The 26,625-nt window shown below is 39.5% G+C and overlaps 1 protein-coding gene across 3 annotated transcripts in view; it reads left to right on the plus strand.

Annotated features, from left to right (window-relative positions):
- Nucleotides 1-26,625, plus strand: part of ANKRD10 (ankyrin repeat domain 10) — a 110,092-nt gene that overhangs the window by 23,990 nt on the left and 59,477 nt on the right. For all 3 annotated transcript variants that reach the window (XM_029604698.1, XM_029604697.1, XM_029604699.1), the window contains exon 3: nt 465-556. In XM_029604698.1, the coding sequence (XP_029460558.1) occupies nt 465-556 (92 nt within the window). The remainder of the gene's footprint in view (nt 1-464; nt 557-26,625) is intronic.

The raw sequence follows: 26,625 nt of genomic DNA on the forward strand, positions 1-26,625 counted from the left end.
ATTTGATGCCACCAGATGACATTGTCCCACATGTAATGGACAAGTCATTCTGTCTACAGAAAACACCATTTATGGTAAGCAAATTAGCTTTGGTTGAAGGAAAATATCTCCTTATTTAAATGCATGCAACTCTGACTCATTGAAGCAACAACATGTGAAAACTATTCAAGGGGATGTAGACTTTAATAGCTACTGTACATCAGTCAAACAACTGGCCTCCTTTTATGCTGGATAAAGCAGTCTATATGCTCTGCTTCACCCCACCTTTCTTCCTCCAGCCCCCTCACATATTACACCTTGGAGATGGATCTGATCATTTCTGGCTTAGCAAACAAAAGACTTTTAGTTCTTCAGACACTTTAGTCTGACAAGCATTTCACTTGCGGGGGGGGGAGTTGGGTATAACTTTTGTTTTCTATTTAAGTGGAGCAGCTGTTGTATGATATTAACCTCTGTCTTTGCAGGACTATGTGGGTGAAACCCCTATTCATAAAGCAGCCCGGTCTGGTAGCATGGATTGCATAAGTGCCCTTGTGGCTCATGGAGCTCAAATAGAGTAAGTCTTTATTTCTCTTAAGCGAAATAAAACTGTGAACATAGGTCATGCTAAATTACCATGCAGATAAATTTTCTCTAGCTACATATTTAAGAAAAACCAAAATTTAAACACAAGCTTTCAGAACAGATTTCGACATGCAATTATTAGTAAGCAGTAATTGCACTGAGTCTATTACAGTGTAGTTTGGCCCATGAACAATGTAACTTATACAGCACTTATTTTCTTGTACAACAGACTAATAAATGTAGCTCAGTACTCGGTCCAGAGAGAAGTCTTGGCTTTGCAGGGAGCTTTTTGCTCATTGTCTCTGAATTGACCATTTCAGTAGACTAATTTGGCATTCACAGATGCATAAGGCACCCTGTGGGGCCTAAAATTCCCATCTGGATTGGGCCTTTATTAGTTACTAGTATAGTTACAGATTACTGTCTGTTTACAGATTTACTGTAATTTATAGTATTTATATTATTTTGCTTATGATTAGCTATTTCTTCATTTTTACAATCTTGTATTATGCATTTACAATGTCATTAACTTTTTTTTCTTTAAAGGTGTATGTAAACATTACCAAAATGTCATCTAAAACACACAAACTAGCTGCTGTTTTCAGATAGAAATGTTTAGTGTAAGATTAGTTCTATTATAGGTACTTAACAAAATTCCTTTTTTTCTATTAGGCAATTTAAAAATTATAAATTATACTTTTCAGTTTGTTCTAATCCAGGACTGCACCTATAGGAATACAGCACCACCTGTTGGAGATTTACAGACCAATTATAGTATACTATTGGTAGTCCTTCAGTGTACTAATTGAGAGCATTGAGGGAGGAGTGATTAGTCTCCGTGCCTGCTGTCTAGGCCCCACATTGCATTCCTGCTTTCCAGTTATAATATTGGTCTGTTGGAGTTTGGAATGATTCTAAGAAGATGCTTCTAATTGGCCAAGTAGCAGAAGTTATAAAATAATGCAGGCTTGAAGACCTATTTTGGCAGGTTCCCAAGATTTCAGTGTCATCGGTCAGCTTTGTTGCTGAGGCTCTGGGTCCAGAGGAAGTAAGTATCTGACAGAAGATTTATCTTGGATAGAGGAACGATAAATACAGGCATCTGGAAACTTCCTACAGCTTCAAATGACTGAGAAGTTCAAGAAGTCCAAGGGATGGGGAGAGCTGAACCACTGCCCAGTCTATATGGTCCGATTGCATCCTTTTGCGCCTAGAAATTGTTTGCTTTGAGAATTTGGGATTTAACTAAAAGGACAAATCCCATGGCCTCCTTGTGAACCAGCAGGAGGTTTCTCAGATAGCTGGAGGGCTGACTCAAAGTGCTGGATTCTGTATTGGTGAAGCAAGTTAGAACCAATTCAAACCTTTTTCTTTGAGGAGGAGGCTCTTCAACAAACCTGTGAAACCAAGATTAAGCATCTGAGATGCTTGTTCAGAGAAATATCCTTATCTTGGAGATTCCTGGTTTCATTTGGAAAACCATCTTATGAGTCAGAACAATCTATGGACACTTTTAATGAGGCGGCAGTTGGACTTTTGACTAAGCTGCTGTACTTAATTTGGAGGCTAATGAGAACAGGCCCAGCCCTATCCATATATGGCTGAAAAGTTCTTTCCATTCACTCTTATGATTGAGTGAGCAGTGAAGAAGTCTGGCTGGGTTCATCCAGATGGGAAGGGAGTCATTCCAAATACTTGTTCAAGATAAGGCTGCATAATGGGTGTAAGTTCCTATTAATGAAAGCTTGGTTTGAGAATTCTCCACTAGAATAGCTATATATCTGGAAGACTGTATTAATGAAGGACATCTTAGAAAAATGGAGAGAGCTGAAGAGTTTTTAATTAAATGGAGTCTTGCCTCAAACTGTGTAGATGTCCAGGGATGTTAAGTCAACTTTACAGTTAGAAAGATCAGGAGTTGGCCTTGAGATGGTCAAGCTTGGATCTAAATTTCCAGTTGCCTCTACTTTCTCTGCAAAGTCTCTGGCAGATGCAACAGATTATATTGTTATATTTAGGAAATACATGGCTTGTGGAGCCACAAGGTGGCTCTTACTGAAGCAATGGTTGGACTTCTGCCAAACATTACCATATGAGGATTATCCTTTAAAGGTTCCTAGCTTTTTAGATTGCGTTTGGATAAAATTAAGGACCTAGCAGAATGCGAGAAGACTTTAAGAATATAAGAATTGCCTTATTAGGTCAGACAGAGAGTCTATCAAGCCCAGTATCCTGTTTCCAACAGTGGCCAGTCCAAATTACAAGTATCTCGCTAGATCCCATGCTGCTTATGCCTAGGGATAAGTAGTGACTTTCCCAAACCTACCTGGTGGTTGTTTTATGGATTTCTCCTCCAGGAACTTGTCCAAACTTTTTTTTTTTTTTAAACCTAGTTACTACTTGCCTTTACCACATCCTTTGGCAATGAATTCCAGAGCTTAATTGTACACTGAGTGAAAAAGAATTTCTCTGATTTTGTTTTAAATGTGCTGCTTACCAACTTCATGGAGTATCCCCTATTCTTTGTATTTTTTTAAAGAGTAAATAACTGATTCACATTTATCTGTTCTATTACACATCATTTTCTAAACGTCATATCTTCCTTCAGCTATCTCTTCTCCAAACTGAATAGCTCTAACCTCCTTAACCTTTCCCCATAGGGGAGATCTTTCACTTTGGCTGCCCTCTGTACCTTTACCAGTTCTATATCTTTTTTGACATACGGCAACCAGTACTCTAGGTGCAGTCTAACCATGGAGCGATACAGAGATATGACATTCTCTGTTTTTATTCTCCATTCCTTTCCTAATAATTGCTAAATATGGCTTGCTTTTTTTGATTGCTGCTGTACACAGAGCCAAAGATTTCAAGGTATTTTCCACAACGATGCCCAGCTCTTTTTTTCCTGAGTGATAGCTCCTAATATGGAACCTAACATTGTGTAACTACAGTGTGGATTACTTTTCCATATGTGCATCACTTTGCACTTGTCCACATTAAATTTCATGTGCCATTTGGATGCCCAGTCTCACAAAGTCGTCTTACAATTTTTTACGATTTGCTTGTAATTTAACCACTCCAAATAATTTTGTCTCATCTACAAATTTGTTCACATCTCATAGATTCCTTTTCCAGATCATTTATAAATATATTTAAACACTGGTCCCAGTTCATATCTGAGGCACTGCGTTGTTTACCTTTTTCCACTGTTAAAACTGACCATTTAGTCCTGCTTTCGTATCTTTTAACCAGTTTGAAATCCACAAGAGGATATTGCCTTCTATCCTGTGACTTTTTTTTATTTTCTCAGGAATCTCGCATGGGTGACTTTGATAAATGCCTTCTAAAAATCCAAATCCACTGGTTCACCATTATCCAAATGTTAGCCCCATCAACAACAAAAAAAAAAAGTAGTATATTGGTGGGGCAGGACTTCCCTTCTGTAATAAATCCATGTGGGCTGTATCCCATTAAACCATGTTTTGTCTTTTTTTTTTTTTGTTTGTTTTTTTATATATGTTCTGTGATTTTGTTCTGTAGAGTAATTGCTATGATTTTCACAGCACTGACATCAGATTCACTAGTCTGTAGTCTCCTGGATCACCCCAGAGCCCTTTTTAAAGATTAGTATGACATTGGGCACCCTCCAGTCTTCAGGTACAATAGACAATTTTAATGATACAAATTACTAGTGATATGGAGTTTAATTTTTTTTAGTTCTTTCAGAACTCTGGGCTGTAAGTCCAGGTGATTTTCTATTCTTTAGTTTGTTAGTCTGCCTTATTGCATCTTCCAGGTTCATGAATTGTTTCATTTCTTCCGAATCATTACCATTAAATACAGTTTCCAACATGGATATCTCTGACACCCTCTTCAGTAAACATTGAAGCAAAGAATTCATTTTAAGCTTTCCACTATGGCTTGTCTTCCCTAAGTGCCTCTAACAGTTCAATCATCTTAAGGGTCAACAGACTGCCTCACAGGCTTCCTGCTTTGGATATATTTAAAACAATTTTTGGTTAGTGTTTTGCCTCTACAGCTAGCTTCTTTTTAAAATTTATTTTTCCCTATCTTATCAATCTAACTTGACAATGCTTACACTTTTTTTCTTATTTTCTTCAGATGGATCCTTTTTCCAATTTTAAAAAGAAGTTCTTTTGTCTAAAATAGCCTCTCTTACTTCACTTTTTATTCATGCCATAATCATTTGGCCTTCCTTCCACCTTTTTTAATGCATGGAATACATCTGGTCTGAGCTTCCAAGATGGTATTTTTAAACAATGTCCACACCTGATGTAAACTCTTAATCTTTGTAGGTGCACATTTTAGATGTTTCTAACTGTTTTCCTCATTTTATCAAAGTCCCTTTTGAAAGTTAAATGCTAGAGCAGTAGATTTAATGTCCTCCCTATAGGCTTTAAGTAAATTTTATAGCAAAATGATCGCTGTTGCCGTGGCCCCCTTTACGATTGCCTCTTGCACTAAATCCTGCATTCCACTAAGAATTAAGTCTAAAATGGCTTCTTCTCTCATCAATTCCTGGACCAGCTGCTCCATGAAGCAGTCATTTTATTTTTATAAACTTTAGCTTTCTGGCATGTCTGATATGACATTTATCCAGGCAGTTTTCCTATTGTTACTGTACTGTCAAATTTTGTTAGGTTCTCTAATTTCTGTTAACATTTCATCGTGTTTATTTTGGCCAGGTGGATGGTAGTGTACCCTCACTACTATATTCCTCATACATGGAATTTCCAACCATAAAGATTCTACTCTGCATTTAGTCTCCTGCAAGATATTTATTTTGTTGGACTCTATGCTATATTTTAATTTAAAATGCCTCACACCCTCCAAGTTGATCCAACCTACCATAAGCAAAGCACGTCAAGCAGCATTGACTAATACATGGGGGTAACCTACACAGCGTGGCAAATACTACCATGGGAACATAAGAACATGCCATACTGGGTCAGACCAAGGGTCCATCAAGCCCAGCATCCTGTTTCCAACAGTGGCCAATCCAGGCCATAAGAACCTGGCAAGTACCCAAAAACTGTCTATTCCATGCTACCATTGCAAGTAATAGCAGTGGCTATTTTCTAAGTCAACTTAAATCAATAGCAGGTAATGGCCTTCTCCTCCAAGAATTTATCCAATCCTTTTTTAAACACAGCTATACTAACTGCACTAACCACATCCTCTGGCAACAAATTCCAGAGTTTAATTGTGCATTGAGTAAAAAAGAACTTTCTCCGATTTAGTTTTAAATGTGCCCCATGCTAACTTCATGGAGTGCCCCCTAGCCTTTCTATTATCCGAAAGAGTAAATAACCGATTCACATCTACCCGTTCTAGACCTCTCATGATTTTAAACACCTCTATCATATCCCCCCTCAGCCGCCTCTTCTCCAAGCTGAAAAGTCCTAACCTCTTTAGTCTTTCCTCATAGGGGAGCTGTTCCATTCCCCTTATCATTTTGGTAGCCCTTCTCTGTACCTTCTCCATAGCAATTATATATTTTTTCAGATGCAGCGACCAGAATTGTACACAGTATTCAAGGTGCGGTCTCACCATGGAGCGATACAGAGGCATTATGACATTTTCTGTTTTATTCACCATTCCCTTTCTAATAATTCCCATCGTTGTTTGCTTTTTTGACTGCCGCAGCACACTGAACTGACTATTTCAATGTGTTATCCACTATGACACCTAGATCTTTTTCTTGGGTTGTAGCACCTAATATGGAACCTAACATCGTGTAACTACAGCAAGGGTTATTTTTCCCTATATGCAACACTTTGCACTTGTCCACATTAAATTTCATCTGCCTTTTGGATGCCCAGTCTTGCAAGGTCCTTCTGTAATGTATCACAGTCTGCTTGTGATTTAACTACTCTGAATAATTTTGTATCATCTGCAAATTTGATAACCTCACTCGTCATATTCCTTTCCAGATCATTTATATTTTTATATATATATAATTTTTTTTTTTTTTTTTTTTAAAGCACCGGTTCAAGTACAGATCCCTGTGGCACTCCACTGTTTATCCTTTTCCACTGAGAAAATTGACCATTTAATCCTACTCTCTGTTTCCTGTCTTTTAACCAGTTTGTAATCCACGAAAGGACATCGCCTCCTATCCCATGACTTTTTAGTTTTCGTAGAAGCCTCTCATGAGGGACTTTGTCAAACGCCTTCTGAAAATCCAAATACACTATATCTACCGGTTCACCTTTATCCACATGTTTATTAACCCCTTCAAAAAATTGAAGCAGATTTGTTAGGCAAGACTTCCCTTGGGTAAATCCGTGTTGACTGTGTTCCATTAAACCATGTCTTTCTATATGCTCTATGATTTTGATCTTCAGAACGGTTTCCACTATTTTTCCCGGCACTGAAGTTAGGCTCACTATAGTTACCCGGATCGCCCCTGGAGCCTTTTTTAAATATTGGGGTTACATTGGCCACCCTCCAGTCTTCAGGTACAATGGATGATTTTAATGATAGTTACAAATTTTAACTAATAGATCAGAAATTTCATTTTTGAGTTTTTTCGAGGTGATTTGCTACTCTTTAGTTTTTCGAGGTGATTTGCTACTCTTTAGTTTTTCGAGGTGATTTGCTACTCTTTAGTTTTTCGAGGTGATTTGCTACTCTTTAGTTTGTCAATCTGGCCTACCACATCTTCCAGGTTCACAGTGATTTCGTTCAGTTCGTCTGACTCATCACCCCTGAAAACCATCTCCGGAACTGGTATCTCCCCAACATCCTCATTAGTAAACACGGATGTAAAGAATTAATTTAGTCTTTCTGCAATAGCCTTATCTTCCCTAAGAGCCCCTTTAATACCTCGGTCATTTAATGGTCCAACCGACTCCCTCACAGGTTTCTTGCTTTGGATATATTTTCAAAAGTTTTTATTATGAGTGTTTGCCTCTATGGCCAACTTCATTTCAAATTCTCTCTTCGCCTGTCTTATCAATGTTTTACACTTAACTTGACAATGCTTATGTTTTATCCTATTTTCTTTTTACTCATTGAGCATGTCCAATACAGGACTCAATATTTTCACTTATCTGACCCAGCCTCCTATCCTCAGATCTTCACAGGGGTGCTGCTTATGTTGGTAGCAGTCTGTAAAAGGAGTTATTTTGTTACTGATCAACCTGATCACCAGGGCTCTGTTTTCTGTATGCAACCAGTTGGCCATAGTAGCCAAGGACAAAGTAATTGCCATTTTGGTAGCCCATAATTGGATAATCCATCTAATATACCTGCATATAACTTTTTTTTTTTTTTTTATAGTCTTGGTAGAAGATTTCTAATTCAGATGGGATTGTAAAATTACCAGAGGAAAAGATTTTGCAGTTCATGGAAGAGACATTCAGTTGCAGGAAGCCTCTGCAGAGCATTGCCTTAAACTATTAAGTCTGAGAGCATTGATTATAGTAATGGTACCATGAGCCAGGATTCACATATGCCTACTGCAGCATATGTTGCTAAGTTAATGAAAAGAACTCAACTAGACAACTCCATGGTTTTTCAAGTATTAGCAGAAGCGAGGCATGGCGGTCAACAAGAAGCTGCCTTGGAAAGGGGTCATACACTCAAAACACATGATTAGATATTGATTTCTACAAATGCAATTCTGCAAGGGTGTAACGTCACCCTATAGGAGTTGACAGCTCAAAGCATCTACAGGAAAAAAGGCTGCACATGTTGGAAATGATGGCTGTAGCCCAGGCCTTTACTATCAATCCATTATATGCTCAGAAGAATGTGTAGTGTTATCACTGTAACATACTTTAACAGCTAGATCCAAGGAGTTCCAATATAATTTCTGAAACTTTTGTCAGATCTTTCTTTTCATCATCATTTTTCAGGTCAACTTTTGTTAAGAACTGGTTTTTTTTTTTCCCCCATTCATGCTTTTTGAATGTGAATCGATGTTTGAAGATTTATTTGGCCACATCAACAGGTTTCCATAAGACAGAGTAATTCTCAGAACAGCTATATTATATGAAATCACAGGCTCACATCTTGGGTGTATCTGGTGCAAATCTCAAAGTAACACAGAAAGATAACTTTAAAGTGTCCTTAAGAAGAATAAGACTGGAATTGTTGCAGCAAAGAAACAATATTATCAGGTCCAGAACAGGCCCACAGAATTTTTCACAATTGTAAAGAGCTTTCTTAAACTGCATTCTCTAAATCAGTCTCTTACTCTGCCAGGTTTGTGATGAGATCTTTCACTTTTCTAGAAACCTGATTTCTGAGATCAGGCAGGAATTAGATGATGTAGAAGCATCATATTCATTGGTGTGTACTCCTCCATTAGTCAAGCACTCCTTGATAGCCTTTTTGGAGTGTTTGGAGTCAATTTGCTAGTCCCTTTTCACCCTTGGATTTCTACATTCCAAAACGCATAATTTAGCATTTACTGTATATTTTTTTATTAAAGTGTAGCTGGTATGCCTTTGACCATTTTTCCAAGATTTAAGTCTTCTTTCATCTTATCTGTGCCCTCTGGTATGTCTACTCTTGCAAATGTTCATATTATCTGCAAAGAAGCACACTTTCTCTACCCTTTTCTCAGTGTCAGTTGTAAAAAATGTACAAAGGGAGCTCCTCTCCATTCCCTGAGGCCTGGATCTACAACTGCTTCCTCACTCCCTACCAAGGCATTCATCTGCCAGTGGCCCATAGTAGCCATTTTATTTATTTATTTATTTAAAATTTTTATATACTGTGAATTGGCCAGGATCTGGCCGTCTAGGCGGTTTACAGCAAACACACAATTTAAAACGTCAAACAGTGTACATTTGCTGACACTGCTTCCTCTTCCCACTGCAGTGCTTTTCTTTTAGCTGCTACCTGCTCTGGGTGTTCTTCCTCGTCAGCCCCATGCAGGCGACCCCACTTGATTATGCCTACCAAAGTTCCACCTCCTGCTTTATTCCTTACTGTGTCTTGCAGCGGACATTGACCAAGGACGCAATTGTTTCTCATTTCTCTTCTAGCAATTTCATCAAAGGAAAGGAATTTTTTGGGGGGGGTTTTGTGCCTTTTTACCTTCTGTATGTCTCTCTCCTCCCTATATTTCTCCGTATTCTCCTATTCTTCTCTTACTCTTACATTTTCTCCCTATATATGTCTCCTCTCCCATTTGCCTCCCTACGCGCTCTTGTCTCTACTTCTTTCTGTACTCTTCCTTGTCTCCTTATTTTTCTCTCCCTTCCCTCCATATCCCCTTTTTTTGCTCGCTTCTTCCTGTTTTTTTCCAATCCCCGAGTGTCTGTGTTCTTCTTTTCTCTTCCAAGTGCACCTCTGTTCTTCTGTCTTCTCCTCCCTGTACAGATTCTGCTTCCCATCAGGGATAGCATCAATAATACATTAAACCGATGGGAAACATACCTTACTGATATAAAATGTATCCTCACCCAAATGGCACTCATGCTCCACCAGAGCAAAACGGAAATTCTACACCTTTCCAGCAAAACTTCAACACCGCTCAAATACAAAACGCTCACAATGGTTAGAGACCTCGGAGTCACCTTGGATAAGGAATTAAACTTTAAATATCATATCAACACACTGATAAAAGAAGGTTACTACAAATCCTTAAACTCCAACCTCTGCTACATCCTCCGGATTACCGGACAGTACTACAATCCCTCCTCTTTGCCAAGTTAGATTACTGCAACACCCTCTTAATAGATCTGCCCTCTGCCACCCTCAAGCCCCTCCAACTCCTTCAGAATGCAGCCGCAAGATCACTAACAAATAGCAAAAAAACGGATCACATCACGCCCATACTCAAACAACTCCACTGGCTACCCGTCCCATTCAGATCTCAATATAAGATCCTCATGCTCATCCACAAAGCAATCCACAATGACAAGGCCAGATGGTTACAAGGACCACTGCAATCCTACAAGGAACCTCCGCTCAACCAACACAGTTTTACTTACAACTCCCTCCATTAAGGAAGTTCGAGTCTCCACGAGAGAACGCGCTGCATCAATAGAAGGCCCCCACATCTGGAACAACCTCCCGGCTCCTCTACGCCTTCCTTCAGAAAGAATCTCAAAACTTGGCTCTTTCGGAAAGCATTCCCTCCAGAAAATTAAACCCCGCCCCCCCCCTTTGTTGCCCTCCCTTGGCACAGCTAGTTCCCCTCTCTGCCATTGTACATAGTAAGTTAAATCAGAATATATTTACTGTTAGAAAAGTTATTATGTAAAGCAAGTTTTCTTTATATTTACTCAGTTAATCTGTTCTGTATCATGTCACCAAAAGGCTTGTATGTAAGGTTGTAAGTAAACTGGTGTGAAATTTCGAATCTAATATCGGTATAGAAAAATAAATAAATCAATCTTTCCCACTGTCTGTTCCTCCTGCGCATCTGTCGTTTCTATCCCTACGTTCTCTCTCCTTTAACCTAAAGATTTTATCCAACTTTCATTCAGTATTACACCTGTTAATTTTAAGTAAACTTTTAAAAAGAGAAGAACAGCAATTAAGATTACCTGGAAGAATTTCATATTCTGGATAATTTTTAGCTTGGTTTCCATTCTAATCATAGTACAGAGACAGTTCTGATCAATTACTCAGATGACTTTTCTCATAATCTATATCAAGGTACAGATAAAGTTCCTCTTGAACTCATTTGATATGGTAGACTATGATATTCTCATGCCTCAGCTTCAGGAGATTGATATATTGCAGGGGTCAGGAACCTATGGCTCGGGAGCCAGATATGGCTCTTTTGATAGCTGCATTTGGCTCGCAGACAAATCTTTAATAAAAAAAAGTAAAAATCTAACAAAATCCCCCACCCTCCTGACACCCCCCAAGACCTCCAAAATTAATTTACTACAACCCCCACCCTCCTGACCCCCCCAAGACCTGCCAAAAGTCCCTGGTGGACCAGCGGGGGTCCAGGAGCGATCTCCTGTACTTGGGCTGTCGGCTGCCTGTAGTCAAAATGGCGCCGACGGCCCTTTGCCCTCACTATGTCACTGGGATCGACCAATGGCGGCGGTAGCCCCTGTGACATAGTAAGGGCAAAGGGCTGTCGACGCCATTTTGATTACTGGCAGCCAACGGCCCTTTGCCCTTACTATGTCACAGGGGCTACCGCCGCCGTTGGTCGACCCCAGTGACATAGTGAGGGCAAAGGGCCGTCTGCGCCATTTTGACTACTAGCAGCCAACAGTCCAAGTCCAGGAGATCGCTCCCGGACCCCGCTGGACCACCAGGGACTTTTGGCAGGTCTTGGGGGGCGTCAGGAGGGTGGGGGGTTTTGTTAGATTTTTACTTATTTGTTTGCAAGCCCTGGACCCCCGCTGGATCACCAGGGACTTTTGGCAGGTCTTGGGGGGGGGTAGGAGGATGGGGGGTTGTAGTAAATTAATTTGGTAGGTCTTGGGGGAGTCAGGAGGGTGGGGGGTTGTAGTTAGTATGGCTCTCACGGAATTACATTTTAAAATATGTGGCATTCATGGCTCTCTCAGCCAAAAAGGTTCCCGACCCCTGATATATTGGATCCACCTTTGCAGTATTTTTAGTCCTTTCTATTGTATTTAGTTTCCTGGGGTCCTTTTCTTTTCTCTGCCTCTTCTCTTTCCTGTGATGTCCCACAGGATATTATACCATGTCCTGCAGTCTTTAATTATATTCTCTCTGAGTCAGATAATCTGGGCCTTTGTACTCAGTTCATTGATACATGCTGATGACATTCAACTATATATAACTTTTGGAAGGCACCATAAGGAGGCAGTGACTTGCCTTAATAGTAGTTTGTCAGATGTTGCTAAATGGATAAAACATAACAAACTCTGGTTGAATAACTCTAAAACAGAGGTTTTCTGTTTCTGGAATCAATCTTGTAGTATCCCAGATATGAAGTTCTACCCCTGGTGTGCCAGGATTCTTGGGATCATTTGACTTTTCACGAGCAGTTCTTGGAAGTTAAGAATGTATTTTTCCTCAGTTTTCTCCAGCAAAATGTTTTCCCAAGATTCTCTTGTTGCAGTTGTCCCAGGACTTGATTATTTCATTTCATTTATATTTATAAACTGCTTCTCAGATATAATCGCCCAAAGTGATGTACAAATCTTAACAATTATATTAAAACAATCCATAACAAATTACAGCAAATTAAAACAACCCACAACTAAAAAAAAGAAACTAGAATATAATCCATAAAACACTGTTGCCATCTGCTGAATAGGTTGTTAATCTCTTTGTTCCCTTTTCTACTTCTCTTATTCAGTATCGTCGGGATATTAACCAGGTCTTTAATCCTTTATGAAACAGCAGAAGATTGATCTCTAAGCACCAATGGGAGAGAATTCCACAACTGTGGTAGAGCTGCTGAAAAAAACTTTTATAAATATACGTAATGAAATCCCTTACTGAAGGGATCCACAGCTGAAATTTCTGATTAGATGTCACTGCAGGTCCACTAGCATACCGATGTAAGCAAGTGAACGTATCCCAAGGTTGGATTACTGGAACGCTTTTTACTTTTGGGCTCCCAGTAAAGGGCATTCATATTTTCAGATCTCCCAGGGTTTTGCTGCCTGCATCATTTTTGCCTTGCAGGTCTGGATTTAGGACTAGGCAACATAGGAACTGCCTAAAGTACCGAATTTTAAAGGTACCAAATATCCAGGACAATATAAAGCAGTCTTCTGTTTGCTTTAGGACCGTGTTCCAGTACAGTTTTAAAGGGGCACCACTATAGCACTCTGCCTTTGGGTACTAAAATCTGGCACCTTGCCCCATTTACTCGTATCCACCCTACTTTATAATCTCCACAGGCTCTTTGTTTGAGTTCAGATCAAGGTCTTAGTGTTGATTTTCAGAACACTACATCAGAATGGTTCTAATTATTTAAGACTCTTCCAATTGCTGAGTTCCATGCAGGTTATTTAAAGCCAAGAAGCTATCCTTCAGCTTTCTTCTATAAAAGTTAGTATCCTGAAGTGAAAAGAAAACAAGCCTTTACATTTTCTGTTCCAAAGCTTTGAAACTCAGCTTCTCGGAACCTGTGACCACTGGAACAATATCTACCTTTCTCTAAGGCTCTTATTAGCTAGCTCTTTGCTCTTCCTTTAGGTAGAATTTCTATTGAATTTACCTTTTTTTTTTTTTTTTTTTTTTTTTTGTATATAATTATGTTGCTATTTGGATTTATTTTCAACCTCTGGAATTTGTGAAGGCATGTTTTTCAAGAGCAGAGTTGGTATTGTAGGTAAAAATGGGTAAATGCATCTCTGAAATACAAGGTGACAACCTGAAAGCCTGGGTATACCTTCACAAAGCATTATCACATTAATAAATGGGTATTGGCTAACATAAAAAAAAACCCCACCCCAAAACCTGGTACAAAACACAAGTCGTCATAAACCCTCCCATCTGAGGTACTGTTGAGTTTAAGGCCCTATGTGTACAGACTGGGATGAGGTGAAACAGAGTAGGACATTTTTCTACCTATAAATTCCTTTACTCTTAGTCTCAGTACAGTCTGTACCAGCCCACCCACCTGAATGATGTCAATGTTGTGGAAATGTATGTGGGACCCATAGGGAAGAAGTGTCTGATGTCACTAATGATGTATTAGATCCGTCATGTTCTGCTGAGAAATTTATCAGATTGGAAAGCAGGAGTGCAGTGTTGGTAGCCTGGGCAGCCTGCATGGCGAGAGGAGCACTTGAGCCTAGGCAGCCTGAGTAAGTTGAACAGCTGCTGATCATTGGTCTGTAAATCCCCTGCTGGTAGCACTGCAGCCCTATTGGTCCAGATTGCTGTGACATTAATGGAAAAGGAATTCGCAGGTATGACATTTCCTCCTCCTTTTTTTTTTTTTTTTTAATCTAAAATGCAAAGATTCATGTTCTAAGAAAAATAAAGATTGTTTGACAGCTACGGATCTGTTTTAACCCTTTGGTTTCCATGTATTTTTGCCAATGCTGAGTTGGAAATTATCATACAGAAGAAAAGCAGGGTTTGTTTTTTTTAAAGTGTTCATATTAATACATGTATCACTTACCATATGAAGCTGTGAATTTGAAAACTGTCTATTTCTCTTTTAGATTTTTAATGTAGTACTTGGGTAGTGGAAACTCAAATTTTTAATGTTAACACAGGCATCACATGAAGTTGCAATCTTATAGTGTCATCATAAGCCCATTTCAAACTGTTTTGCAGTTATTGTTGAAATTAATTATATGAATTATAAGAAGAGGGTAGATTTCAGAATTAGTTTCCAAAATCACAGCCTTTTCTGGTAAATAATTACAAAGGTCATTTTATATTAATATTCTTAACAAGAAAAACTGCACAATCAAAAGGAAGATTTGTGTTTGAAATTTGCTACAAAATGGTGATAGTAGTTTGGGTGCATTATCAATATAATAAAACTATAGTAACTTGGAAGAAATTGAATTGCACAATCAAAAGAACCTAATTTATCTGGTTTTATGTTTGAATTTCAAATCATGTGATTTTTTTTTATTTAGGAAATGTTACTTTCATTTATGCAACAGTCACTAATGGTGAAGGTGTATATAGTGGCAATGCTCTGCTTGAATGGTAGAAAAAGAAAGTAGCAGGAAAAGTGTCTAAAACAAATCTTTTAAATTGCTTCAAAGAGATGTAAAATCGGTCTCAAACATTTTGAACACACCTGTAAAATGAGTCTGCTGTGGATGCAGTCAAACGTGTACATAGTGCACTTGTATAATTATAGGCCCATGGAGGTAGAAAGAAATAGAAATAGATCAGCCTAATTATATTGTATCAGAATGTAAAACATACAAGTTGAAAAAAAAACCTAGCAGAAAATATTATCTAAGAATATTAGAAACAAAGCATACAGAAAGCTTAAGTTTGTAAGACAAGATTTGTAGAATTTCCATTGAATCCAAAAATCCACATGGCCGTGTTTCTACCATATATTTGGTCTGTCTCAAGGGAACTGAAAAAAACAAAACCAAAAAACTGTAATTACAGAATTTGTCATATTGCTCATAATTAAACTATTTCTATTTCTTCTAGGGATGGATTCAAAATGTTCCCCGTCCATTATGAATTATTGCCATGCTAAGACAAAATGTATTTGTTTTAAAGGGGAGGAAATATTCCAAGCAAGTCAGAAAATTGGGGTAATTCCAGGGAACTAAATACCCTGTAATTTCAGCCAGTCAGATTGCTTGGAATCTGACACTGCTGTCTTTTCATCCTGTAATATGGATAGAAACAATTCATGTAAAGAAGAGTGTGTACAAGAAATGTATCTAAAATAAAAAAAAAAAAAAAAAAAAAGACTTGGACACTCTGTTCTGGGTAATCAGTCTGTGAAAATGGATACGATTGGTAGAGTGGGATAAGAGGTAAGTTTGCTTACCATAGACTGTTTTCCATAGAAGGCAGGATGAATTAGTCATGCTATTTGGGACGCCACAGACAGCTCTCTCGCAGACATTCGCTTCTGTAAGTTCAAGTTTTGAACTACTGCGCCTGCGCAGCACTTCCCTTGTGAAGCACGATACCTGTGTCTTCAGTTAGTGAGAAAGCTAGAAGACAGCAGTATGATAGAAAGAGCTGGGACAAGAGACATGTCCAGGGAGGAGGGAGGGTACACATGGGATGAATTACCATCTATGGAAAACACTGTCTACGGTAAGCAAACTTGCCTCTTCTCAGTCGATAAGCAGGCTGAATTAGTCATGCTATTTGGGAGTCACAAGCCCAAAGGGAAAAAAAAATTGTAGTATGAGGTACAGTGACCAACCCCAAAAAACTCTTTATATATTAGCAGAACTGAATCTTTTTTTTTTTTCTACTTCCCCATGGACATGTCTTTTTGGCTAAGCACACTTGATCACACTGCTTTTCCCAGGCCACTGTCTGAAGCTGTAAGCTGATCAAGGCAGTAATGAGTGGTAAAGGTGCGAATTGATGACCAAGTAGCCGGTTTGCAGATGTCCTTTGGGAACATATCGTAGATTCACCACGGAGGATGCTGTGACTGAAGTGGACAAAGGTACATATGCTTAAGCATCACAGAATTGAATACAGTTTGAGAGCCAGTTGGCTATTGTCCTTTTGGAGACTGCTACACGCAATGAGTTAGGGTTGAATGAGACAAATAGTAATAAGGCTGAGTTCTTGGTTTTTAGTAAACTAAAGCTCTTTTACAGTCCCAGGTATGAAGCAGAGATTCTCTTCTGTTCCTGTGTGGTTTGGGAAAGAAGATAGGTAGTAAAATGACCTGATTTAATGTGAAAAGCTAAAACCACTTTAGGTAGAAATTTAGGGAGAGAAATGAACTAATGCTTGTAGCTCACTCACTCTTTGGGCTGAGGTGATTGCTGTGAGAAAAATCACTTTCCAAGTGAGATATTTCAAATGTTCAGAATGTAGTGGTTCAGAGGGAGGCTTCATTAGAGCTGAGAGGACCTCATTTAAATCTCAGGGAACTGGAGGTTTGCGGATTGGAGTATGAAGATTTAGAGTCCTCTCATGAAATACGAGACCAAAGGGTGATAAGCAACTGAAGAGTCTGAACCTCTCGTGATAAGCAACAATAGCACTTAGGTGAACTCGTTGACTATTTTGCTAACCCTGACTTGGAAAGATGTAGTGAGTGAGGATGTTGCTGGGTGCGGAAGAGAGAGGGCCAATATCTCGACTCTGACACCACTTTTCCATTTGAAGGAATAGTTACATCTGATTAGGTTTTCTCACAGCTGTGATAACTCTTTAAATATCTGCTGAAAGACTTAAGCCTTGCAAAATCTCACATTCATCCAGGCCATCAGGTGGAAGGAGGAGTGCAGAGGATGAAAAAGGGAGCCTCTTCCTGAATAAAGAGATCTGGGTCTTGACCGAGATGTAACAAATCGCTCTCGGAGTACTGTACCAGATAAGCAAACCAGGGTTGTCTCAGCCATGTGGATGCTATGAGTATCATAGGAGCCTTGCCCGTATCGTTTTCTGAATTGTTCTTGAATATGAGAGGTATCTGAGGAAAAGCCTAAAGGAGATCTCTTTGACCATGACATTAGGAAGGCATCCTGTGTGCTTCTGAGACTGCTTAGGCGTACGGAGCAAAACTGAGAACTTTCCGGTTTCGTTCTGTAGCAAAAATATCTATCCAAGGGTGACTCCACTGAAGAAAGCTTTGGTTTGCTACTGATGGGTTGAGCGACCATTTGGCTAGCATATTCACTAACCCCGGTAAGTATGTGGCCCTCAAGGTTATTGAGTTTTTGAGGACACATTCCCAGATCCATACTACTGCTTTGCAGAGAATCCAGGATCCTGAACTGCCCTGCTTGTTCATGTGAAACATGGCAACCTGATTGTCTGTATGAATCATGAGGGTATGACCTCGTAGCAGATGTGTGATGGTCATTAAGGCATATCTCATGGTTCTGAGTTCCAGAAGATTTATTTGATAAACTAGTTTGTTTTTTGAGCATTGACCCTGAGTCTTGTAATGGAGTAGATGCGCTCCCTAACCTTGAGTGGAAGCATCTTTGGTGAGTACTAGGGTGTGGGCTGGATCTCAAAGAGGTGATATGACTGTTAGCACTTCTGGATTTAACCACCAATGAATGTCTGTCTTCATGGAGTTTGTGATTTCAATCCCCATTGGAGATGGTACATGTGCAGGCGAATGTGAGATATTACATGGATGGCTGCTGCCATGTGACCCAATAATACCAGGACTTGGCGGGCCGTGCTCCTTGAGCTGAGGAACAATTCTGTGCAGAAATGATGAAGTCCATAGATTTTTGTCTTGGGGAAGGAAGGCCGAGATTGGACCGAGTCTATTCTGGCCCCTATAAATTGTAAAATCTGAGTTGGTTTGAATACCAACTTCTCGTTGTTGAGGAATCCCAGACACTTCAGGCAGGAGATTGTAGATTCCAGATGCTGATGCAGGGACATTTGGTCAGGGGACACTATCAACTAATCGTCCAGATAGGGAAAGAGGTGTGGATCCTTTGACGCCTGAGGTGAACCACAGCCAGACATTTGGTAAAAACTCTGGGAGCCGAGGATAGACCAAAAGATGTAGAACTTTGTATTGGTAGTGTCTGGAATTCACTTGGAAGCACAAGAACCACCAGCAGGAGGAGTGTTTTGGAATGCGGGTGAAGCATCTTTGAGTTCCAACGAACACATCCAGTCATTCTCCTGAGTGAATGGGAGTTCCAGTTTGAGGGAAAACATCTTGAATTTCTCCTTCTGAAGATATTTGTTTAGGGAGTGTAAATCCAGACTTGGACAAAGACCTCCTGAGTGTTTGGGGATGAGGAAGTATTGGGAGTAGTATCCTGCATTAATCTGCTGTTTGGGCTCCAATTGAATGGCCCTTTAGTGGAGTTAGGGCATGGATCTCCTGTTCCAGAAGAGGTGACTGAGAAGAATCCCTCAAATGGGTTGTATGGCGTGGAAGAGGAGGTTGGGAGAATAAATTCAGATGATAACCCTTGCGGACAATTCAAAGAACCCATCGATCAGAAGTGATGTGGTTCCACTGTGAGGCAAAAGATGATGTTCTGCCCCTACTGGAAGGTGAGGCTGTGGCTCATTGTTCTTCAAAAATATGGTGAAGGGTTTTGAAAAGACGACTGGGAGGGCTTTTGTTGTTTTCTGTCTGTTGAATGACCTCTAGCCGGCTGAGTTTGAGAATATGGCTGCTGGAACAATTGAAACTGTTGCGGCCTGTAGGGAGGAAATTATTTGTATGGTTTCCGCTGGTTATAATATGTCTTCCTATATTGTTGATAGAAGCATCTCTATGTCAACTGAATGTCTGATACTGCCGACAGAGATTGAACTGCCATGTTCTGCTCTTTTAATTGGGCCACCATATTCTTAAGCTTTTCCACCAAATAGGTTATCTCCAAAGCAGGGAAGATTGGCCAGTTTGTCAATCACATCTTCTCTGAACTAGAGCGGAGCCAAGTTGTCCGAAGAGCTGCCATAGAAGTTGCTACGGTTCTAGAAGATATCTCGAAGGATTCATATACTGCCCTGAGTAGGTAGCATAAGACCTTCCTGCATGTTATAGAATGGCTGAGCTGTAATTGGTTGGCCTGATTCAGAGCCTAAGAAAGATTTCAATAACTGTAAGGTTTTGTATAGATACTGCACCATATAAAATTGGTGCTGCTGTATTCTTGATGTTAACATGGCACTCTGGAGAGTTTTCTTGGCATACTTGTCTGGGATTTTATGCTCTTTCAAAGGAGGACTAGAAGCATGTAGTCTAGACTATGCACATTTCATTGCGGACGCAACAACAACTGATTGGTGAGGAAGTTAAAGCCACCATATGTCGCCGATTTTTATAGTCTAAATTTCAAATCTGATTTCTGGGAAACTGGAAGAATGGAGTGAGGGGACTCCCACATCTAATTTTTAGTATTCCAAATACTTTCTTTTGAGGGTCAGAAATTTTATGGATATCCACTCCTAGTACGTTGCCCAGTTTTTCCACAAATTTTGAATGTGAGATCCTCCAGAGGAGAGGAATGGTCTGGAGTCTTCTGCAGTGGGTCAGAGGGGATTCCTGTTGAACTGTCCGGGGAATGAACCGGTGGAGAGCCTTGAATACTGACTAGAGGAGAGTGTTGAACTATAACAGGTTGTTCCCTAGGAGAAGGAGGAGTGGTTGATGGATCTGCATCTCCTCCTAGACCCAGAAGATGTGGAGGAGAAAATTGTGGATGCAACGTTGAAAAAATATTTTTTATGATAGAGGAGATCTGGTCCAAGGCCTGTGGATTTGTAGCAGATTTTGAATGGTACTACTCCTTTTGACGGGAATGGGAACATCTACCCTGAGGATGCACCTTTTGTGGATAAAATTTTCTATGGGCAGTTGCAGCTGCCAGGATCCTTGTTCTTGATCAGGAGGTCTAACCTTGGGCAAGAGGTCTTCCTGAAGTATGAGGCGTTGTTGGTGTGAACGGGAAGATAAGCTCGAACAAATAGAGCGTCCCTCTGGCGACAAAGCCAATTTGAGAACTAATCGATAAGGGAGAGGCGAGACCCAGGGAGGTTGAGAGAGAATTTCCTGGAAGGGATCTCTAGGGTGGATTGGAGACCTGTGCTTATGTTGACTTGATTCGACTCTGCCAGTGGAGTCCATGACATTTTGTGATGCATGTAACAATGAATGCTTTGTGTGCATCGATACTGCACCAAGCTTAACAGGGCTAGTCTTCGATGGGCGGTGCTTGGATGGACGCGGCACATGTTCTATCCACTTGTGCATTGTGGCCCGTGCAGATGCATCATGCATAGAGCCCTGTGTCAGCATGTTTCTTTTCTGACACTTTTTCCGATGTCTTTGACACATCTTGCATCCTAGTCTGGCGTCTATTTTCTGACTGTGCCGTAGACACGTCCCCTTCAGGTCGTTTAGGACCTAGAGTACATTTGGGTTTCTTAGGTGCCGTAGCGACCTCAGCTCCTGAGGAAATCGGGTGCTTCTTACCCCTTGGTTCCTCCGAAGAAGCCCTCCTTGCCAGCTCTTGAGACGACTTATGCCCTGAAAAGTGCTATTTGGGGAATCACTAACGCAATGAATAAAGAAGAAAACCTGAAGAGATGCACAGAGAAGAACACACGTCTGTGCCTGAGAGCGGAAGAAATCAAACTGAAGAGATGGGTATCGTGTTTCGCATGGGAAGTGCCACACAGTAGTTCAAAACTTTAACTTTTAGAAATGAAGGTCAGTGAGAGCACTGTCTGTGTCGTCCCCAAATAGCATGGCTGATTCAGTCTGCTTGTCAGTGGAAAAAGCATTATAATAAAACCTATTTAAAGCCCTGATTAAATCCTCTCATGTACAAAGACTTTCTTTGCCAGAAATATTGCTGGTTGAAATAAACATTTAGCATGTTTTAGTTCCCAGTAAACTCTGAAGCTGCATTATGTTAAGGCTGCCTAGAGCAGAGGTTCACAAAGAGGCCTGGTTTATAAGACATCCAGAATGAATATTAATAGGGCATTTGCATAAGTTTGATCCAAGAATCAAGTTAATTTGCATATGTTTGCTGTGTTTGAGGTTCTACATTTTTGGGCTAGAGCCTAAACAGTTTTTTAAAATGGATTAATAGGGATAGCTTACTCCAGTACTCAAGGGTCACAAACCAGTCTGGTTTTCAATATTTATAATGTATATACACAACCTTATTCAAAGAAACAGGTTAATTTATGTATTTTAATTACCCTGAATACCAAAATAGTTTGTGGACTTCAAGGATTGGAGTTCATTATCATGGGCTAACTGGAGAGAGACCAAAACTCTTAAAGGAAAATTTTAAAAGTCCTACACGTGCTGAAGTCAGGAGATTTGCACAGAAGTCGGGCTGGCACGTACCTTGTGGACTTAAAAAATAACGCACAGGTATTATGTTAAGGCTGCCTAGAGCAGAGGTTCACAAAGAGGCCTGGTTTATAAGACATCCAGAATGAATATTAATAGGGAATATTAATAGGGAATATTAATATGGGCACAAATTTATTTTACAAAAGGCCAGGATATGAGTGGGGCATGTACTTTCCTAGATTTCTCGATGAAATCTGCGCATAAGTATTTATGCACGCAAGCAAGCTCATACTGGGGTCCCTATCTGCGTAACTTTACTTCTGCCATGGATGGCATGTAACTAATAAAAATGAGGCTAGTTACTGATGATTTAAGGGTTGGGGTAAAAGGGAGGCTTATTAACTAGGTGGATTAGGAAATCCTATCCTTTAATTGGGCTAACTGGGATCGGACTGGGGAAACTCGTTATTGCGTTGGTGCGCTTATCTACCAAAATCCCCCCACAAATGCAGTAGAGGAGGCTTTTGTGCACACATTCGTGTGTCCATATAAAATTATGCGCACGTGCACATTTTCAGCCTATTTTTATAACATGTGCATATGTTTTTTAAAATGGCCATGTCCATTAGCGCAAGCCGGCATGTGTGCGTACATGTGCATGCGTGCAGCTGTTTAAAAGTTACCGTCATAGGGTTTTTGTGACTGGGTAATAAACTGCTCTTTCCCCAATAGCATCTGTACATTTCTTCATCCATAGGGTGTGACAACACCTAAGACCACAACAGAAAAAAAAAAGTTCCAGTAAACATTGAGGAAGCATTATTTAGGAATCCAGTTGTCTGCCTGCAGGAGCTTGCCTCTTATCCTGATCTGTAAAGTGTAGCCTGACTACTCTACATTTCCAAAACAAACAAATTCTGGTCCTCTTAAATCTATATTAATTGCATCATCTTAAAGTATGTTGAATGCAAAAAAATAAATGCAAATATATTAAATGTATTTAAATATAGAAATGTAAATTTTATATGTAAGGAAACTTCTCAATAGGGGTTGGGGAGGGGGATATTCTCATCCATTAGTCTTATTGACAAACATAATTTACTCAAAAGGGAGAACATTTTAATTCACCTATCCCTTGTAACAAATTAACAGGTTGTGAACCACTGCAGTCTTAGCTATATCAAGGTCTCAGGTGGTCTTTTATAGCAAACCACCACCCCTCCATAAAAAACAAGCAAAAACTCCAAAATCCTCCATATAAAGGTTGAAGCTAATTTAAATACAAGTTCCCTTTTTCTTTGAATTGGGTATTTTAAGTGGTGATATAAATACATTATATATAAGCATAGGGAAGGAGAGGGGTATGAGTGTGGTTGGTGAATTCGGTTTTGATATTTGGAAGATTTTCATTATAAAATAGAGAAAGATATTGCAGAACAAACAAGTTAAAACTATAAATGCTGTTAAGATGTTAATGTGTAACCTAATTTCATTGTCTTAGAAATGTAAATTAAAAAGTGGGTAATGTTCAAAATGTAGGTGATTTTGATTGTGCAGTTTTGATTATATCCTTCAGTAATAAAACATTTTTTTTTTAAATTGTAATAAAAAAAAAAATTTGGATCTTTTGACTTCCAAAAAAAAAATACTTTCAAACTTGTATATCTAAAAAATAGTTTTGACCTAGGAAAGGTAAAATGTGTTTCGGACCAGAGATTTTCTTCCTGCTTTTTTGTACTTCCAGCTTAATCGGAGCCCAATCTGGGATCTGGTGCCATGAGCCTTCATTTACAACTATTCAGGGATTCTTACTTATTTTATATCCTTCCCCTCTCCCATCCCCCAACTTCCCTAGTCTGGTTATTGCAGCGATGGTCTCTATACTAGGGTGCCTTCAAGAATGCTGCAATCATGGCACCTAAATCCAGCCACTAGGTGTCACCCTTAAACAAAGACTATGACTCCCCCTCTGCAGAACCCATCTTCCCCTGGGGAGCAGAGAACCTTCTTCACTGTAGTTTGCAACACTGCCACTGAGCTTGTAGCAAAGTTTTAAAAACATTTTTGTGATTGAAATATTACGGTGCCAGCCTTTTAAGTGTTGGTGGTCCATGACAAGAGGCAGATATTCAGGAAATTCACTGTATACTTCAGTGGCACAGTTAGGGTCTTGTCGCAAATACTTGTGTGTTGCGACATAGTCCCAGAGACATAAAGGGCCAGAAATTTCATATCTGCCATGTCTCCTATTTGTCTTTAAGGGAAGAAGGGGACAGAAGTATTAAATGGGGCCAAATATTTATCATGTATGATGTAATTTTTTTTTAGCCAGTCACATAGAGCTGGCCTCGGAGAATATGGGAGCATAAGCCTTCATTCATTACTATCCTTGTTTGTTGGAGAGGGGTTACCTATTGTTAATGCTCTCCTGTCTAACCCAGTCATTGTAGTGATGGTCCTCAGCAAGGGGCCACAGATCGCAGCTCCCTCCAGAACCTGGTGTGTGCGTGCTTCCCCTGGAGCTCTGCCTGTGCATGTCCCAAAGTCCCCGCCGGCCTGCGGAGCAGAAGCCAAGCGCAGGAATCAAATCCAGATTTCCTGCACGGCAGTGCAAAATGCCGCCGCTGAGCTATGAAGCTGGCTCCTCTCTGCTGACTTTGAAAGTGCCGTGAGTATTTTTCTGTGCTCCAGCAGTGTCTGTGTACACTCTTTTGGAGCAGTCAGCCCTGCTTTTTGCTAGATCTGGGTGTTGGGGGAGAAAGAAAGTGGGACAGCTCTGTGGGAGTTCTGAACTCCAAATGGCACAAGATAATAAACTTTTTTTCCAGAAGAAGGAATCTGGCCATTTTCTGACCACAGTGCATTTGAACATAGCATTAATATAACTTGTTCAAGTCTGTAAAATTTAATCTGTCCATGCCATCTTTCAGAAAGTTACTTTATCAGCAGTATAGTCCTATTTTTTTAAATTGGAGTAATTGTCTGAACCATTGTTGTTGATCTTATGTTGATATAATGCAGTTAACACATTTATTCCTAACTCTTTAAACAGTTTTGAAATGTGGCTCCGTTTATCCCATTGACATTCATGTTATGTTAACTGAACTTTTGCATGGATTCTGAATAGTTTGATGTGCAAAATTTAGTATATAATTGGCTAAAGTTACAAAAGTAATCTGTTTGGCTAAATTATATTCTCATTTATATCACCTTATTTGCCAGAATGGAGAACCAAAGCAGTTTACATTTAAAATTATGGTCTCCTATTATCCAAATCCATAATTACATTTGTTTAGTGTAGTGTTACCCTAGATTGACCAAAACAATGGTTCAGAATTCAAGAATGTAATACTGTGAGTAATGATTGCCTGTCGTTTATGCCATTTGCTACATCATCTACTCAACTCAATTGCTGTTTTGGCCTACAATATACAAGCCTGTCTTAGGTTTATGCTTCATTTTGCAGGAAGGAGCTGACCAATTTGAAAGAACATTATTGAAGGCCATTAATTAGAAATGAGCAGTACCCTAGAAAGAGCTAGCTTATAAAACTTTACGTCAAATCTATATACTACTGTGGTGAGAGAATGTGCCTATTCTTTCTACAAAAACAGGAATTTTAACATTGAGTTACATTCAATAAAGTATACTGAATCATTCTTGTTTTCCACTTGCTTACTCCGTTACACTTCAAAGAATAACTATAAGCTTTCTAGAGTAATTGTGAAGATTCTCTTTACTAGTAGTAGGTTGTGATACCTCTTTTATTGGTCCAGCATAAGCAGTACTTGGAGGATGAGGTATGTAAACTTTCAAGATCACATATGTTGTCATGTGGCTGTGTGGAAAGACTTTTTTTTTTTTTTCACTTGGGCCACATGTGAAGTAGGTACTTGTGTGGCCTCGAAATCTCAGGTCCTCCATCTTCGAGTAAATCTTTTATAATTTGATATAAAGGTGTTCACATTCTGCAAGAATCAATATGGCTTCAAGAACTCTGCTTTACCAGTAGCACCAAGGCATACGTCAGTTGTATGTCCATTTTTAATATGTAATTTCCTTACATGGACGTCAAAGGGTTAAAATGGTTTCTAAAGTAAATTAAATCTTTAAAGCAAAAATGTTTTTTTAAAAATACCAATAGACTGATGGTTCTAGAAAGATTACTCACACTCTGCTTGGTAGATAAATTCTAAATGTGTGATTCCTAATTTAGCCACATAAGTTTTATTACTGAAACATTTAGGCTAACCCAAATTATTTGGCAAACCTAACTTAGATCAGCATTTATAGCCCCTATAGTACAGCGTGAAGTATTGAAATTGGCTTCAAGCTGAGCGTAACTTGCAGAGGGGGGAACCCTCCCTGTAAAATGCAAAGCTTCATTGCAGCATCTTATGATGTAAGCGGCCACAAGAATGGCTTAAGAGCCAAGTGCAAAAAGTGTGCCACTTTATATATGTAGATGTCAGTTTTTAAATATTTTTTTTCTAAATGTTGCCTGCAAATATGTGATCCCTTATTTATAAATTTCCTGTCTTTAACGCACCTTTGCCCGTTTTTTTTTTGTTTTGTTTTGTAAACCAAATAGGAGATTTTGAAACTGTAAAAAAAAACTACACATGTCAATGTTTTACAGCTACGTAATTCGAATTGACTTGATTTTTTCAAGTAATCCTAGAAAGGGGCGCATCCCA

This window comes from Rhinatrema bivittatum, chromosome 5, assembly GCF_901001135.1.
Source record: "Rhinatrema bivittatum chromosome 5, aRhiBiv1.1, whole genome shotgun sequence".
In the NCBI taxonomy this organism is placed as follows: domain Eukaryota; kingdom Metazoa; phylum Chordata; class Amphibia; order Gymnophiona; family Rhinatrematidae; genus Rhinatrema; species Rhinatrema bivittatum.